The sequence below is a fragment of the Podarcis bocagei genome (genome assembly GCF_964188305.1).
Source record: "Podarcis bocagei genome assembly, chromosome: 13".
In the NCBI taxonomy this organism is placed as follows: domain Eukaryota; kingdom Metazoa; phylum Chordata; class Lepidosauria; order Squamata; family Lacertidae; genus Podarcis; species Podarcis bocagei.
Genome location: NC_138138.1, coordinates 41,442,696 through 41,460,253, shown reverse-complemented (window position 1 = coordinate 41,460,253; position 17,558 = coordinate 41,442,696). Strand labels below are relative to the sequence as shown.

Sequence of the window (17,558 nt, the reverse complement as noted above, 5' to 3'; positions counted from 1 at the left end):
TTCCACACAGTCACAAAAACAAATTAACCGGAAAAGCCTCAAAAACCAAAATGCAAAATAAATAGCAGAAACAAAAGTGCCAAACTTAATCCATTCCGAAAGTCCGTTTAACTTCCAAAATGTTTGAAAACCTAGGCGCAGCTTCTGATTGGTACAGGCACCCCAGAAACAATAGCCGACAGCCCCATTAGATGTTCGGTTTCTGAAAATTGTTCGAAAACCAGAACACTTACTTCCGGGTTTTTGGCATTTGAGAACCAAGGTACCACTGTACAAAAGTTATTTTTCATTTTTGTGCAGTGTATGTTCTACTGTGTCACCAGCACTTCCTATTGGGAGGAAGATAAGATACAAGTACGATGAAAGAAACAATTAAAACCTGCTGACCTTGTGCTGGGTGTATAATAGGAGAAGCCATCTGCCCTGAAGTTAACTCATCTGAAAATCAAGAAGAAAAAGTCAGTCAAAGAGGGAGTGTGACCCGTGGTCCTTTTCCATCCTGCCTCCCAAAATATGACTCAACCTCACGATCATCCCTTGTTCAAAACTCACTTTTTTTTAAATGGGCCTTCCAAACAACTTCAGTCGTGCCCTTCTTCATCAGGTAGAAGTTGAACTTCTCTTGCATTTGTTCAGCAGACAGTTCTACGTACTGCTGCAGTTTCTCTGCATCCAGGTATTGAAGATGCAGTTCCTGTGGGAAAGAATGAAACCTCTGTAAGTGTGAATCTGGCTTAGCCCAGCCCACCATTCCAAGGGAGTCAAATTAAAGGGTGAAGAAGGATCCTCGTTGAATTTCTCCCATTCTCAGACTTCACAGTCTTGGTTCTGCCCCATCAAAAAACCACCATCATCTTCATGTCTCACCTCAGGATTCACTGTGACATCCTCTGGAGTACTAAGAGAGACCTGAGAGCCAATCATCAGAGGTTTCAGGGTCACAGGGGGTTTCTCTATTCTCTTTGAATTTACTTCACGCTTATCGACCGCCTGGGAATGGTAAAGAGAGTCACTTTTGACATACGCAGAGAGGGACCAAAATTTTTGGAAGACTAGATGCCTACAACATTCTTGGCATTGTAGCACCAGGCGATGCAAGAATGGGGAATCTGGTGTCCTACAGATGTTGTTGGACTCATATCCTCCCCAACAAGCATGGGCCAAGGATGATGGGTTTCATAGTTCAAGCACATCTGCAGAGACATAGATTCTCCATATGCAATATAAAGAAAATTAAACCACTATGGCAATAGAAACTAAAATGTGGAGCGGAGATTTCCTGGCCTCATGAGGAACTGAAGGAAGCCAAGGCTCTTGGACTGGGCAGCCTGAACGATGAAGTGGCCAAGAGGTACCATGAATCCTGGGTCCACCTGCATCTTCTCTTGATGAGACCATGCAGGAAACCACAGAAGCCATGAAACTTCATTATTTGAATGAAGCATAAGAAGACATTTTAAGGAAAAGTTTAAATTGAGAAGGCAATATGATAGTGTGCTTTATCTCCCATGTGTCAACACTGCAAATCAGGAAGAATGTTTTTCCTCAGGAGTTATCTGAGAAAGCTCGTAACTACCAAGCTGATTCCTTAATGAACGAAGCAGTATTTGTTCATTGCTAAATACGTTTACTCTGAAGGAAGTGTTACTGATTTCAATGAAGGCTTCCAGGAGAATGTGCTTAGGATTTCACAAGTCAGTGACAACCTGTTTGTTTAGAGAACCAGACAGGCTGTGTAACAAATGAAAAGGGCATATTTCAATATTGGAAAAATCACTTTAAACCAACAGTGCTGGTGGGAAGCTAAGTAATCCAGCATTGGGCAACTTGCTAATCTTCTCTCTACTGGCATGTTGATGTTGGGTAGAAGAGATCAAGTCCAACAATTGTGCATAGTCGGGGTTAATATGATCAAGCAAATGATCCAGGCAATCGGGAATACCAGAGATGGAAATTCCTGGTTACCTTTATTATCGAAGGGTCATTGGGCAGAAGGTACAGGTGAAATGTTGGCGTTTCCAGATGAAGCCTATGATAGAGCAGTACAACAGTGTTGATCTTTTGCTTAAACCACTTTTTGAAAACGACTCCAAGGGAAGAGAACTTGGGGTTCTCCAACACAGCATGGTGAGGCTCCACTCTGTCTGGCTTCTCCAGCCTCATCTCCCCTTCAACAAAATGTGCAATGTAGACATGGGAACTATCTTCACCTGAAAAGACAAACATGTTAGCAGTGGGAAAGTGACAAAAATATCATCACTTAACCCTCCCTATTTCATGCAAGTATTCATTTTCTCATTGTCATTTAAGAGGTTTATAACATCATTTCACAGGACAATGTGCTTGCATGGCAGCTTAAAACAGAATGCAAATCACAGAAAATAATAAAACAGCACAGTTGGAACATTTTGAAAAATTGAAACAAATCACAAAAGTCTGGTATGCCAGCACTCCTGACCTCTAGAACCCACCCATAGCATTCTGGAAACATCAATGGACATTTAGGACTCCTCCTATTATGGTTATAATGCTGGAAACTTCTCCCCTGACATACCTTCAAGGCACAAGAAGTGAGGGATGCAAATGGATGCCACAGCCTCTGCTGCATCCACCTTAAAGTTGAGCAGAGGGCCAGCAACTTGCAACTCCTCAGTGTTCTGTTCTTCCAGGAGCTTCAGCCATGAATCAAAGTAGTATGTTAAGGTCACAGCTTCTTTCACTTCACATATGAGACCAGTATCATCGCAATGGAAGGAGCCAGCCTCAGTCGAGCGCACTCTGAATGGCACAAAGAGAAAGATGAAAAGGAAAAGGGGACCCCACTCGGTTTACCTTGGGATCTCAAATTTCAGCAGCTCCCTGAGCAATGCCAAAATTCTGAATAATAGTTGTGGCATCTCCTGCAGAGACCCTCAGGCTCCACACCCAGTGCAGCTGAACTGGCCGTGCTCCCCTAAATTTGCCTTTGAATAGCTACATTTGGGTTGTTGAACCAAACTGTGGGAATGTTGAGGGTGGCAAGAGAGGGTATATTGATTATTAATATCCTAACTTGCGCAAGCAAGTTTCTTTATTTAGCAAAGTGCATTCCCCTTCTTACGCAGCAGAAACTGGTTGCAGACTCGTGTGAGTCTCTTAAGACTATAGGCAATTCAATCTGGCTTGTCCAGATTGAGATGTATTCTATTATTCCTGGTAAGGCCCCTTTAGGTAAAGGTAAAGGACCCCTGACAGTTAAGTCCAGTCAAAGACGACTCTGGGGTTGCGGTGTTCATCTTGCTTTACTGGCCGAGAGAGCCGGCATTTGTCCGCAGACAGTTTTTCTGGGTCATGTGGCCAGCATGACTAAACCGCTTTTAGCAAAACCAGAGCGGCGCACGGAAATGCCATTTACCTTCCCGCCAGAGCGGTACCTATTTATCCACTTGCACTTTGACCTGCTAGGCTGGCTGATTAAAGACCCCTTTAATCCCTCCTAAAAGAATAAAGACACTGCAGTCTTATTCATAAGTGCTAAAAAGTCGTTTACTTACATTCAAAGAGAACACGGTGTGAATCCTGAAGGCAGGCTTAAGGCTTAAAGTTATAAGTATGTACGTACAATGTGCATTTACCCCATATCGGGGAATAACCCAATGCTGGCTGAGAGCCAGCAGTGCAGTCCAAGCTGGAAGCAGGTCGAAGGTGAAAGGTGAAAGAGAGAGGACGGGTGCATGACTTGGCCTCTTATCAGGTCTGGTAAGGTCACAACCACCTGCTAGTCACATGCAAGAGGAAGGATGCTCCAGCCAAGTGCAACAGGAAGTTCAGCTGGCTGGACCCAACATTCCCCTGCATGTCCACTCTAGCAAAACAGGCAATGTTGTACTTGACTGCTCTGGTGGATTACATCCCACAAAAACTAGTAGAGAAGAACAAGATAAATTGATTTTGGGGCAATGGCAATAATGCCAAGGAAGGGACAGGGGACAAGAGGAGCTGAAATGACTCCCTTGCTTCAAGAAACTCATTGGGTTATCTTGGGGCAGTCACGGCCTCTTAGCCTAAAGTACCTCACAGAGTTGTGAGGGGAAAATGGAGAGGGGAAAACCATGCATGCCAACTTGAACTCCTTAGGAGAAAGGTGGAATATTTTTAAGGAAGAGAAACAACAATTCCTCCAAAAATCCAGACTCCAGATTTTTCACCTTTCTCAAACTCTGCATCCTTCTTTTGATGCTACCCCAACCTGAAAAGGGGGTGGGATATATACAACTGGAAGTTAGCAACAGCAGTGCTTCAATGTAATGTTTTTCCCCAGCTCTGCTCCATGGAACCAAGGAATTCCTCAGTGAAGACATCAGGAATGGTGGTTAAGCTTCCTTCAGAGAGAATTTGTCCACCACAACTGACCGTTCACTGCAATATGCAGATCACAGATGTACTCTGCATAAGTTTTACCAAGAACCACCATATGTGGTGACTGTGAGACCCACAGAAACCAGATGTGCTCTGTTGGACAATTCAAAGTAGAAACCACTCCCTGAGGGGAGAATGTTTCAAAAGGTCTGAGAGAGATAGAGATGATAGAGATAGAGATAGAGTGATAGCGAGAGAGAGAGATCACACACCTGTAAGCTTCATGGCCCCTTTCTGAGTCCCAAACCACCTCTGGTTTTATTTTTTCTGGAAGATCCTATAATGAAACCATAATCATTCATGTAGATGCCAGAATCCACATCCCATCTGGAAACGGGGCATTATTGTCTGTTCCTAAGACCCTTGAGACCACACCCTTCTAAAACAGATGTGACACAGGAAGATTCCACACTAAACCGGAATCACAGCATTCGAGTTCTGCAGTAGTGCAATGATCTTTTTAGATGGAAAGTGTTTAAGCACTGGAAAATATGGGATGATTTGAAATGTGACATCAACTGGACTGCCTGTAAGATAAGAGCGAGGCAAGATGATTCCCAACTAAATGGAAACACAGTGTGCTAAGTGTGCATTGCAATGACTCTCACCATGAGTTATTAACACAAGGAAACAGCTGTTTAGATGCAGCCTTATTTCCTGCTACCAGACTCTAGCTTTGAATAACAAATATGTAAATAATTACCTAAGATGGGATAGTTGCTAACCTTAGGGGACTAGAAATTTAAATTCAGTGGCTTCATGTTAAAAATATCTTTGTGTACCTTATTCCTGTGGGCGAGAAATGCACACCAATAGAGGTCAGCCTCTTACCTCACTGGGACACCGGCCACACGGCACACTTTCCCCAGAACCTGCTGAGTTCTCCATCTTCATGCTTCCTTCCCTCTGTAAATATGAGCAAAGCAAGATTATTCCCAACTAAATGTAAGCACAGCAAGGCAAGAAGATTCCACATGAAATTGGAATCACATAATTACAATTGCGCAGAAATGCAATGCTTTGTTTTTTATTATTTTTTTAAGCACTAGGAGCAACCTGTTTGGAAACAGCCTTGTGGCTCAATACCAGCAATTAGTGCCGACTAGCAAGATGATTAATTAATGTACAAAAATACCTAAAGAGGGACAAGGGCTTTTTACAGTGCACAAGAAATTCAAATTCAGAACCTTTCTGTTAGAAGTGCCAATATAGGCTTCATTATCATGGGTGGTCAATGCAAATGAGAAGAATGCCCACCCTTTACCTCACTGAGACACCAGTTGCTTGTGATAATCTCCCCAGAACCTACTGGGTTCTCCATCTTCATGCTTCTTTGTTCCCCTTCATATAAGGGGGATTCTGAGTGTGGTGCTGTAAAAGAATGACAATTATTTGCCTGCTATGACTTTTGGAAGTTGGTTTGCAGGGTGAACACATAAAAATACAGTATTTCTTAAGAACCCATAGGATGTGAAGAGTAGCGCCTTGTGTAAGGCCAAAATTTCCTCACCTCTCTCTTTCCACACTACTCAATTCACTATGTTATAGTTGCAAAGCCCTGCAGTACTCTCTAGAAACCAGTCTCACTGCCCAAAATTCGCCTCTGGTGTGGATTGTGGCTAATGCCATGTTTCTGTCTCAGGGTTGGCCCAATACATTTTTCTACCTGAGGCAAACAAGAAAATACCCCCTATCTAACCTGATTAAGACACTGAACAGAAACCAGGTGATCACTACTACCCACTATGATCTTAGAAACATCCTCTTAATCCTTTAAAAAAAAAAGTATTTCTTCAGTGTTGTTGAGAGCACATTGAGCAGCAGGTTGGCCTTGGTGACTTCCAAAGTCTGTTCCAACCCCAAAAGCTCAGCCTGGGTCAACCTCGTGGTAGAGCCATCTCATCTCTCCTACTGACCTTGTTCTGGATGTGGGCCTGAAAACTTCAGCTCCTCTGAAAGAGACCAGGAAAGAGGCAGTCAGATGGGATGTCCTTTCCAGCCTGCCTCCTGAGCTATGGCCCAACCTTGTGGTCCTCCCTCAGCCAAAGCTCACCTTGCCTCACATGGGCTTCCCAGACCAGTTCATTCGTGCTCCTCTCTATCAGGTTGAAGTTGAGCTTGCCTTGCATGAATTCAGCACTGATTTCGAGGAACTGCTCCTCCATGTATTGAAGCTCCAGTTCCTGTGAAAAAGCTCTGTAGGTGTGAATGTGACTTAACTGATGGACATTTTATCTCCAAATGCTGAGAAGAAGCTGAACTGAACTAGCAGACTTTACTCTGGGCATAATCACACTCAGACTCTGGGTTTAGGAGATGCAAACAGCCATGGTTGTTTTTGCATCTCAGCAGGAGAGACACCAAAAATGTCTCCTTTACCAAGATGAGGATGAAGAAAAAGGAAGTAGTAAATGACATATCAGTGTAGCACCTGAGAGGACGTCAGCACAGGTTAGGTCAGACAGGACAATCTAGGAAACCGGGAAGTCTCTGTACTCCTCTGCCTCCCTTTCCCCATGCAGACATATCTGCCTCAAGTGCAAGCTGAGATGCATCCCAACACTTCCAATGTAATTCCCCCACCTCCCCACCATTCAAAAGGGGGTAAACAAAAGACTGAAGGGATCTTGGTTTGCTTCCTCCCATTGTTAAACCTCACAGCCTTGGTTCCCTCCAGACAACCCCTGTAATCATCTCTGGTCTCCTACCTCAGGGCAGACTGTGACGCCATCTAAATTTTGGATGAAGACGCGAGAGCCAATCTTCAAAGGCTTGAGTGCTCCAGAGGGTTTTGGCAGTCTCCTTGAAGGCCACATTTCCTCAAATTTATAGACATTCTGGGAACGGCAAACATGGTCACTTTGGAGACATGAAAGGAAGACACCAAATCTATGGAACACAGGGTCTCTTTGCTTACTCCTGGATCTCGGATAGAGAGAGATCCAAAAGAGATGTCTCCTCTCCCAAGGATGGCATGGAGAAGAAGGAAGTAGAGGTCAGCAACCCAAAGAATTTCACTCTAGCCTGAAGGAAGGTCAGCAAAGGCTAAAGGACAGTCTAGGAAAACTTAGAGAGTCCTCTCTCTAACTACTTTCACCCATGCAGCTACACCAGCCTTCAGCACATACTGAGTTGCATCTCAGCACTTCCAACAGAACAGACATTCAATAGTATCATTGTTTTCATAATCAAAATCAGACTAATAATCTAGCCTGCCCGGAACACAAATCAGAGTTGGAGATTCTTAGTTACCTTTCTTAGGGAAGAGTCATTGGGTAGGAGGTACAGGTGGAATTTTGGGACTGAGATTTCCAGCTCCTGATAGAGCAGTGCCATGGCGTGGACCATTATCTTTTGCTTAAACAATGCCTTTTTGAAGATGACCCCACAGGTATAGAACAGGGGGGCTTTCAATACAGCATGATACGGCTGCACGCGATCTGGCTTCTTCAGTCTCATCTTTCCTTCAACAAAATGTGCTATGTAGACATGGGAACTGTCTTTCCCTGAAAAGAAACACAAGGGAAACATGGGCAAACAGTTCACTATACTGTAGACTTGAGTTTGGGTGGGAAAACTCACCCCTTCTCCCTTCCTGTTTAATGCAAGTCAAGCCATTGGCCTGATCCAGGAGACCCATTCTATGTTCTTAAGTGTTTCTTTTGTTATTATAATCTAGAGGTGTTTTTAAAAGCCCACATTGCAGAGCAATGTCCTCCCAAAGCAAGTTACAGTCCAAAATACAGTATACAGTAAGTCATACAGTACAAAATATAGTAAGTCAAAGAAAAAAGCAGAATTCTTGCAAAAAGAGAATTCTTGCAAAATCAAAAGAAGCTACAAAAGGCAGATAAAGCATTGTGATCCAGTGAACCAGCCCAGAGCATTATTCAGCCATTAAGGAATGTACCGTACATGATAGACAAAAGGAAGAATCTTAAACAGGAATGAATATTACCACTCTATTCCTGGAAGCTTTTCTTCCTACCATACCTGTAAGACACAAGAAGTGAGGGAAGTGGACTTCTGCCACAGCTTCTTCTGGATCCGCTCGGATGTTGAGCAAAGGACCAGCAACAGCCAGCTCTATCATTTGCCATTCATGCAGGTGTTGAGGCCATGAATCAAAGTGGTATGTGATGGTCACAGCTCCCCTTACCTTAAATATAAGGTCAGTACAACAGCAAAGGAAGGAGCCAGCTTCAGTGAAGCAAAATCTGAAGGCAAGAAAGACAAAAGGGGTTGAAAGAGATTGATGCATCTTCCTCTACTGTTCTGGCTGATACTCTTATAAGCAATTTGGGGGTCATGTCAAATGTGCTCTCTTGATAACAATGATCATTAGCAGTATTTCAGTCCAGCATTGACTGGAATTTTGGTACTTAACTTTTGGCTCTTCATCTGATACTGTGCTGTGGCATGGGCGTAGCCAGGATTTATGTTAGGGGGTACATGCTTTATGTCCACTACTCATCTTCAGGGGCGCCGACTTATAAAAAATATTGGGGGGGCCCATACCGGGGTCCTGCCGCTGGTTCGCTCGGGTAGCCGGGAGAACGCAGTTCGAGGTGGCGGTGTTGGGGAGAGACCCTCGCTCAGGGCGCCACTAGACTTGGCGGCCGGCGGTCTATCTGGGGGGTTTTGGAGCGTATTTCGGCGGAGCGATTGGGGAGGAGGGGGCTTGTTGCCGGATTCTTCAGCTGGGCCGGAGATCCGCTGCTGGGGGGTCCCTGGGCCGAGTTGTGAGCACGGCCTGCTGAAGGGAGATCCAGCCGATTGCGCGACGGGGACGGCCGGGGCTCTCCGGCTAGGGCGCGCGGCTGGCTGGCTGGCTGGCGAGGGAGCAGGTGGGGAGGAGGCGGGGGTCCTCACTCTCTTAGGAAACGCACCCGTGCGCCCGATTGCCACGAAGTCCGAAGGATGCGTGTGTGGAATTAAAAAGCAAAAACGAGATACGGGCAGGGCAGGCAAAGAGTTTTCTGCAAGAGGATGGAGGGCAGGTTGAAGAGAAAATCACTCAGGATGAGACAGTCAAATCAGCCATGATAAAATGGGCTCAGGATATTGGGTATAACATCATGTTTGAGGACTGGGAAAGGTTATGGACCACCGGAATGAAATTCACGGCATGTAATGCCTTGAAGGAAAATATTATGAAAATGATTTATAGGTGGTACATGACCCCAGTCAAGCTTGCAAAAATATATCACCTGTCTGATAATAAATGTTGGAAATGTAAGGAGGCTGAAGGGACATTCTTTCACCTCTGGTGGACTTGTCCAAAAGTGAAGGCCTTCTGGGAAATGATCTATAATGAGTTAAAAAAGGTATTTAAGTATACCTTTCCCAAGAAACCAGAGGCCTTCCTCTTGGGCATTGTTGGCCAGAAAGTGTTAAAGAAGGATAGAACTTTCTTTATGTATGCAACTACAGCAGCAAGAATACTTATCGCAAAATATTGGAAGACACAAGATTTGCCCACACTGGAAGAGTGGCAGACGCAATTGATGGACTACATGGAACTGGCTGAAATGACTGGCAGAATCCGAGATTTGGGAGAAGAAACAACGGAAGAGGACTGGAAAAAATTTAAGGACTATTTACAAAAACAATATAAGTTGTATGAATGTTAAAAATTTACACGATTCGGAAACTATAGCTTCAGCAATTAGATTTGGGAAACAGGAAATTATATTTTAAGTAAGAAAAGGTCAAAATCTAAGGTAATACTATGTTTAATTTAAGATATAAGTAACTGATGAAAAGTATGTTAAATTTAGAGGTATAGTATTTGAATAGTACAAAATAAGGTACGAAACAAGGTAATAATTTGCTGATATCTTTATTATAAAGAATGCAGGGTAAGGGAGATGCGAGGAAGTCCAGTTAGTTATATAAAAAATGTGTTGAATGGTTGGTTTTCTTTTCTTCTTTTTCTTTTTTTCTTTTTCTTTTACTTTTTTCTTCAGTGTATGTTTCTAACTTTGTATTTGAAACCTTAATAAAATATTTATAAAAAAAGAAGAAGAGAAAATCCTTTCGCTTTTCTGGGGCTCAGGGAAGTCTCAGAGCCGGAGGTTGGGGAAGGGACCCCCTTTGCTCTGCCCTCTTCTCCCGTCTTAGATTTGCATGGGGGTCCCCGCCCAAGCTTGCCTGGCCACCGGGCCACACAAGGGCCGCGCTCTATGCGGCACACCTTGCTAGCCGCGCAGCTGTCCTCCGCGGCTGCGGAGCGGCCCTGCGCCGGTGCCCAGCCCCTCTGGGCTCCCGCTGCGCTGCCAATGACAAGCGGGCGACGTCGCGGGCGGGGAAGGCGTCGCTTTCTTTCCCGATCCTGCATCCTCCCAGTCTTCCAGCCCTTTTTTGGGTTGGCAGCTCGTCTCGTTCGCCCTTCTCCTTTCTTCACCCTGCGCGCAATTTTCCTCCCTCGTCTCCCTCCCCATTTCTCCTTCCTTCCTGACTGACTGACTGACGGGCTTGGGCTCGGGCTCAGGCTCGGGCTCCGGGTCGGGCTCAGGCTCGGGCTCGGGCTCGGGCTCCGGGTCGGGCTCGGGCTCGGGCTCGGGCTCGGGCAGCCACAGCGTCGGCGGTGTTGGCGATCGGCGGCGCGGGGGGATGGCCCTCCCGGGGGAGCCGGCGCTGTTCAATGGGATTGCCAAGGAGACAGGCCGGCCGCCCTCCTCCCCCGGCCCGGCGCCCCCCGCCGCGCCGGTGCCCGTTATCGAGCTGGTGCGCGCCGGGCGCCCTATAAAAGCCGCGGACGCGCCCACCGCCGCCCAAGATTATTGGGGGGGCTGAGCCCCCCCAAACGAATTTTTGAGGGGGCTCGGGCCCCCTCAAGCCCCATGGAGTCGGCGCCTATGCTCATCTTCCACAGCGATGTGCACCCACAGGGGCAAGCAGAGTATGCCTTAGAGAGCACCGCAATGTGGGAGCATCACCATATCCATATGCAATGCAGAAAACATTATCTGATGGTAGGAAGTACTACCATTCTCTGATGGTAGGAAGTACTACTCGCCTGTAAGTTTCATGGCTCCTTTGTGAATCCCAAACTTTCTCTGGTCTTATCTTTCCTGGAAGCTCCTATAACAAAGAATAAAGGGTCCGAACTGATACCATATTCCTCCTCCTATCTGAAAATAGGAACACCCACTATGACCACATCAAGGATCCCTTCTTGAGCTCCACCCCACAGCTCCACACTGCTAAAAGCTCTTAATACCTGCTGCATTCTGTATTCATTTTTACTATAGTAATTGGACCTGTGCTGAATTCTGAAATACTGTGTGAACTGCTGATCCATTAAAAAAAACAACAACTTTAAAAGAAGATATAATCTTCCAAAATATCTCATTATGGTGATTATAGCATGGCTGCAACCCAAACATCCATTAACATTTCCTCCCTAAGTACTGATGAGGGGGAAGAAGGGGACACTGTGGGTTGGCACTTGCTGTCCATCCATACCAGATTCTCCCACTCTCCTTTCACCCAGAGAATTATTTCTGGAGACACCTGTGGACATGGCAGTATTGGAAAGTTCTGTACCACAATGCATGCAAATGAAGAAAGATTTAAGCTCCGGGAAACAGGAGGATTGCAATGTAACAAATAGCTGGACCCCCCACAAAATATGAGTGAGGCAAGAAGATTCCAAACTAAACTGGATACACAGTGTCATAAGTGCCCATTGCCCACTTGCCATGGTTTATTAGCACATGGAGCCCCCTGTTTTGATGCAGCCAGTACAACCCTTACCTCGCTGGGACACTGGATGCACATGACGCTTTCTCCAGGATCTTCAGAATGCTCCATTTTCTGGTTCCTCGTTTCCTTTCTGAATAGGAGGGATTCAGACTGCAGCACTGACTGGTCAGAAACCTGGACTTTATTTTTAAACCAATATGACTGTTGTGAAAATGAAGAAAGGTGCAAAAAAATGACCTTGAGGAATAAGAATGACATGAAGTCAAATCCACCCAGTACTGCAAATAGTAGGATCAGAACAGAAGCTGGACGTACCATTTCTAAACATTCCAGGAACCGACAACAAGCTTGTTCTCCCCTTTCCAGGATTATACTTAGCAATTTTTTGATTTTCTCTTTAGAATCTTTCTCCATTTTGAAAACATCCTTGTATTCTTGTAGTGTGATGACAGAGCAAGAGTGTAGGGTGTGCAAAACGAAGTCTAGGTCCTCTTCAAGAATTTCAATCAACTGTTCTCTTCCCTTGCAGATCATCTCATCACTAAAGAATGCGTATCTTTTCAACGACCTGTGGCAGAAACAGAAGCAGGGGAAGAACTGGAACCTGGTTAGGTGGCCAACTTGCAGCCAGTGGGCCATCGGTAGCTCTCAGCTGCACACCTTGGGGCCCACCAAGACTTGGGGAACCTTGTCTTCTTTTCTTAGCCTTAAGCTGTGCAATTTCACCATCATAATCAGGTGTGCCAGCAGGTGAAGAGGGAGCTAAAAGCGTACGTGTGAAATGAGTGGAGGGGAAAGTGGTGTGTGCAAGAGAGAGTGGGAATGAGAATTGTGAAGGTGGGTGTGTCTGTGCACATATCTGAGCAAGTGTGCAGCCCCCAACACACTACTCACCTGCACACACAACCCTCAGGGATAAAAAGATTGCCCTGCTGTCCCCTATTCTAGAACAACAACAACAACAACAACAACAACAACAACAACAACAACAACAACAACAACAACAACAACAACAACAACAACAACAAATTTATACCCTGTCCATCTGGCTGGGTTTTCCCAGCCACTCTGGGCAGCTCCCAAGAGAATATTAAAAACATGATAAAACATCAAACATTAAAAACTTCCCTAAACAGGGCTGCCTTCAGATTTCTTCTAAAAGTCAGATAGCTGTTTACTTCCTTCCTTGACATCTGATGGGAGTCTATGAAATAGACTCCCTCGAATATCCTCCCAGTAACCCCAGTCAGTTCTTATCTTTAGTTCTTATCTTAGCATTATTATCTTTATATGAGCAGGATGGGGGAGGCTGAGAAACAGTCCACACAGTGGCTTTGTTGTAGAGGCAAAATCTAACCCAGACTTCCCTGTTTCACAGCTCACTATATTCCAGCGGCTCTGCACCTTTATGGTTGTGGAGTGAGGACGGCCTGAAAAGTATCTGGCAGCCTGACAGCTTCAGCAGAAAATATGCACTTTGGTTTTACTGCCCAATGGTTGACTTAGAAAGTCATCTGTGGGCAGGAAACGGAAAGGCTCAACATGGTGATTTAAAAAAATATTCTTTCTTCCAAGCAGCCTTTTCCTTTAAAAAGCACGCACACAATTATTAAATTGGTGCTAAAGCATTTATTTGTTTTAAGCAGAAGAGCTTGCTAAATTACTTACAATGTTTACAGTGGTACTTCGGGTTAAGTACTTAATTCGTTCCGGAGGTCCATTCTTAACCTGAAACTGTTCTTAACCTGAAGCACCACTTTAGCTAATGGGGCCTCCTATATACTTTTCAGATATATACATCTCACTGATTTTACAATCATTTTGACATTTAAAAACTTTACTTCCTTCCCCTTCTTTCTGCCGTTCCTTAAATTTATTTTCAATATTTTCTGCATATTCAGATTAACTTAACTTGCTCATGTATTTATCTTCTTTATATATATACTCTTATGTAGCTGCAGGTTATTAGAATAATCCTGCCAGTATTTTTATCTGTTTACAATTTATCTGTAAATATTCAATAAACCATTTCCATTATTTTATATAAAAAAGTTTGTTATCTTGGTTTGTTACTCTTCCGGTAAGTTTCTCCATTTCTGCATATTCTATAAGTTTTTGTATCCATTCTTCTTTTGCTTGGACTTCTTTCCATTTTGGGGCAAGTAACATTCTTGTCATATAATGTTTAAAATTGAAGCGTTTTGCATTTGTTTTGCATTGAGAGTGCAGCTTGGTGTAGTGTTAACTGAGAGGGGAAAACACATTGCTAAAATGGTGGCTTCAGTCACTTAAGTAAAGTGTAGAAATTACCCTTTGGTGGCTCTTTCTGATGAAAGCAACTCCTCCAGACCTTGAATAATTTTTGAAGACAATACTACAGCTGTCCGATGCCTTGAAACGTGTGTTTCGGCGGGTTGCTCTCCTGTTAGATATATTGAGAAAATGAGTACAAACAAACAGTTTTAGTTAATCAAGCCCATGGCTTAGCTGAAGTTCTGCCAGAACCTTCAGGGCCAGGAGGCATATGTAAGCAGAGGGGAAGGGATAATATTGTTCTGAAGTGATGGCATTGATTTTATAAAATCATTGTGAAACTTGAAGAGATACTGATTTCAGAGTCTTCCCTCCGATTTTGTCCAGAATACATATTCAGAATGCTGCACAGATTTGAAACACACCCAAAGCCCTTCCAAGAAGCTTCCTTTACACCCTGCCCCACTCCTAGAAGAAGACCATCAGACTCAGCCAATGTTCTCCCTTCCAAGTTCCTTACCTTTCCCGATGAGACGAAAAAGCCATTCTGGCAAGGGCTCACATTCAATGGCCTTCAGCACCTCTGACACCACCTCCACAGAATAATCCTCAGCACAGTATGTAAGCAGCAATTCTGTGAGCTCCCAAAGATTTGCTTCCTCCAGCAACCCCTTGGGGATACTGACATAGCCTTCCTTGAAGGGGAACACACTGAGTTTATCCTTGAACTTCTTCAGATCTGACTCCTTCAAGGTTTTCAGGGTGACCAGCAGGCATAAATGTGTAATCCTTACTGTTGGAATTATTGGTGTTAGTAGCAGTATTGAACAGAAAAAAACCAGCGTTCCTACATTCCCCTTCTCCTTCTCTTCCTGTTGGAAAACCTTGAATAGGTAGCACTAAGTGGGAAAGGGCCGTGGATCAGTGGTAGATCACATGCATACAAAGGATCCCAGGTTGAATCCCTGGAATCTCCAGATAGGGCTGGGAAATATTCCTGCCTAAAACCTTGGAATGAGCTGGACCAACTGGTCCAATGTGCCCTAAGGCAGCTTTCCATCTTTCTATGATTTCCAATGATTCCAGCAATTCAGCCTGACTCAGAAGACAGAAAAAACTTCAAGGGGGTTAGGAAGGCCTGAAGACTCTATTAATTTACATGCCTCTTCTTAGCTATTTGCAGGCTTCAAACATGAAGGAAAGAAGACTGCATTCCACAAGGAAAAATCTGAACCCCAAATCCAAAGGACCACAAGAAATTCATGTAAACTGTTTCTTTGCTGTTCTCTGCATCCTAAGATGAAGATACCGTACAGTATTTGCAATTTATTAAGCATTGGCAAGGGACACAGGTGGCGCTGTGGGTTAAACCACAGAACCTAGGACTTGCCGATCAGAAGGTCAGTGGTTCGAATCCTCACGACGGGGTGAGCTCCCATTGCACAGTCCCAGCTCCTTCCAACCTAGCAGTTCGAAAGCACGTCAAAGTGCAAGTAGATAAATAGGTACCGCTCCGGTGGGAAGGTAAACGGCGGTTCACCAGAAGCAGCTTAGTCATGCTGGCCACATGACCCGGAAGCTGTACACCGGCTCCCTTGGCCAATAAAGTGAGATGAGCGCCACAACCCCAGAGTTGGTCACGACTGGACCTAATGGTCAGGGGTCCCTTTACCTTTACCTTTAAGCATTGGCAATCCTATTGTTGAAAGCTACTGAGAATTACTGCCATCAGCCAAAAGCTTTCTATAGAAAACAGTGCATGTACTAAAAATATCTCAGCTTGATATTTTTTGTTATTTATTGCTGCACTTTGGGGCTAGGCTAATCTAGGAGCAGGGAGTCTCAAGCCCTGTGGCCAAATGGGCTCCTCCAGGCCTCTCCTTCAAGCCCTTGGAATGCTCCCCAGGCCACACCCCTCACTGACCCCGCCTGGAAACCCTCCTGGGGTGTCTCTGCCTTCCTGGAATGGGGCCTTGAGCTCCGATCAGGGCTGGCGCACTCGTGAGGCATGATCCACAGGAGCAGCAGATCCCAATGCAGATCGTTATTCCCCACCTTGTTCCTGATGTTCCTTCTTCCCTGGTGGGGAGCCATTTTTTCTGTTTCGCCTCAGGCGCTAAACTCTCTTGGGGCAGCCCTAGCTCCGACAAAGCTTCTTTCTGGTCTAGATGGAGGGCAGAGGGATGTGTGAAAATATTAGCCCACTTTCCGCAGGTAACATTGACACCCGTCATTCTGCTCCCTTTCACTGCTGGCCCTGCCTAACATGGGCCTTTGCTGGAAAAGTTGCCCCACCCCTGGGCGACTACAGCCATGGGAAGGAGCTGTGCTGTCAGTACAAACAGAACCCCGAGGTGTCACCACCACCAGCCGGATGGATCCACCCCTCTCCGGAGATCCTTACTTAGCCTGATGAACACAAAGAGAGAGCCCACCGGGGGCTTGTAGTCCATCGCCTGCAGCACCAGCGCCGTCACCTCCACGGCATAAGCCTCACCGTAGTAGTGGATTAATAGATCCCGGAGCTGCCGAGCATCGGCTTCCCTCAGCAACCTTTTGGGGATTCTTCCGACGCCCCCCTTGACCGGGAATCTGAGCAGTTCGCCCTTGAATTTCCTCCAGTCCTCATCCCGCAAGTCCAGCAAGGTGCCTAGAAGGAGGAGCGCGGCGCAGTGAATCGCCCAAGGCTGCGGCTCCAGAAAGAGCGAGGGACCCGCTTTGGGTAGCCGCGTCGCGGGGAAAATGCTGCCCTCGTCGTCCCCCTTTCTGGGGGGAGCTGTGAAGGAGAGAGCCGGGAGATTGAGGACGATCTTCTTCGACATCGCGCTCCTTCCCCGCCAGCCCCAGCGCAGCAGAAACCACGGCCACCCAAAGACCCAGATCTGGAGACTCTGCCAAGGGAAGTGGGTGCCAACTCGCGGCGCCTGACTCCCCGGGGGAGAAAGGCTTGGCGCGAGGGCAGCAGCGGGAAACCCGCTCCGAGCGCCGCCGGCTCTCTCTCCTCTCCTGGTCTCTTTCTGTTCCCTTTGGCGAAGAAACTCGCCTGAAAGATCCTTCCCTCCGGCAGCTGCAGGAGACTCGAGGGCGGGGTTTCGCTTCACCATTCGAGCTCACCTGCTGCCCAGCCCTGCGCTGGAAGAACTTGGCCCAGAGAAAAGACACCGAAGCGCAATTCTCCGAAGGGAAGAGAATTCGCT

General features: G+C 45.8%; 1 protein-coding gene across 9 annotated transcripts in view; it reads right to left on the bottom strand.

The window, feature by feature from the left end:
• LOC308570834 (uncharacterized protein) overlaps positions 1 to 17,558 on the bottom strand; it is a gene marked incomplete at its 5' end in the record, with an annotated part of 75,013 nt that overhangs the window by 5,797 nt on the left and 51,658 nt on the right. For 6 of the 9 annotated variants that reach the window (XM_081165814.1, XM_081165813.1, XM_081165812.1 and 3 more), the window contains 16 exons: positions 388 to 438; positions 553 to 694; positions 868 to 990; positions 1,966 to 2,210; positions 2,555 to 2,778; positions 4,611 to 4,675; positions 5,230 to 5,304; positions 5,663 to 5,769; positions 6,315 to 6,350; positions 6,452 to 6,581; positions 7,107 to 7,235; positions 7,651 to 7,904; positions 8,392 to 8,615; positions 11,420 to 11,484; positions 12,160 to 12,309; positions 12,424 to 12,676. In XM_081165814.1, the coding sequence (XP_081021940.1) occupies positions 388 to 438; positions 553 to 694; positions 868 to 990; positions 1,966 to 2,210; positions 2,555 to 2,778; positions 4,611 to 4,675; positions 5,230 to 5,304; positions 5,663 to 5,769; positions 6,315 to 6,350; positions 6,452 to 6,581; positions 7,107 to 7,235; positions 7,651 to 7,904; positions 8,392 to 8,615; positions 11,420 to 11,484; positions 12,160 to 12,309; positions 12,424 to 12,676 (2,273 nt within the window). Of the gene's footprint in view, positions 1 to 387; positions 439 to 552; positions 695 to 867; positions 991 to 1,965; positions 2,211 to 2,554; positions 2,779 to 4,610; positions 4,676 to 5,229; positions 5,305 to 5,662; positions 5,770 to 6,314; positions 6,351 to 6,451; positions 6,582 to 7,106; positions 7,236 to 7,650; positions 7,905 to 8,391; positions 8,616 to 11,419; positions 11,485 to 12,159; positions 12,310 to 12,423; positions 12,677 to 14,418; positions 14,531 to 14,881; positions 15,155 to 16,765; positions 17,466 to 17,558 lie in introns of those variants that run through there. The other 3 variants (XM_081165810.1, XM_081165809.1, XM_081165811.1) reach the window with 2 other exon arrangements.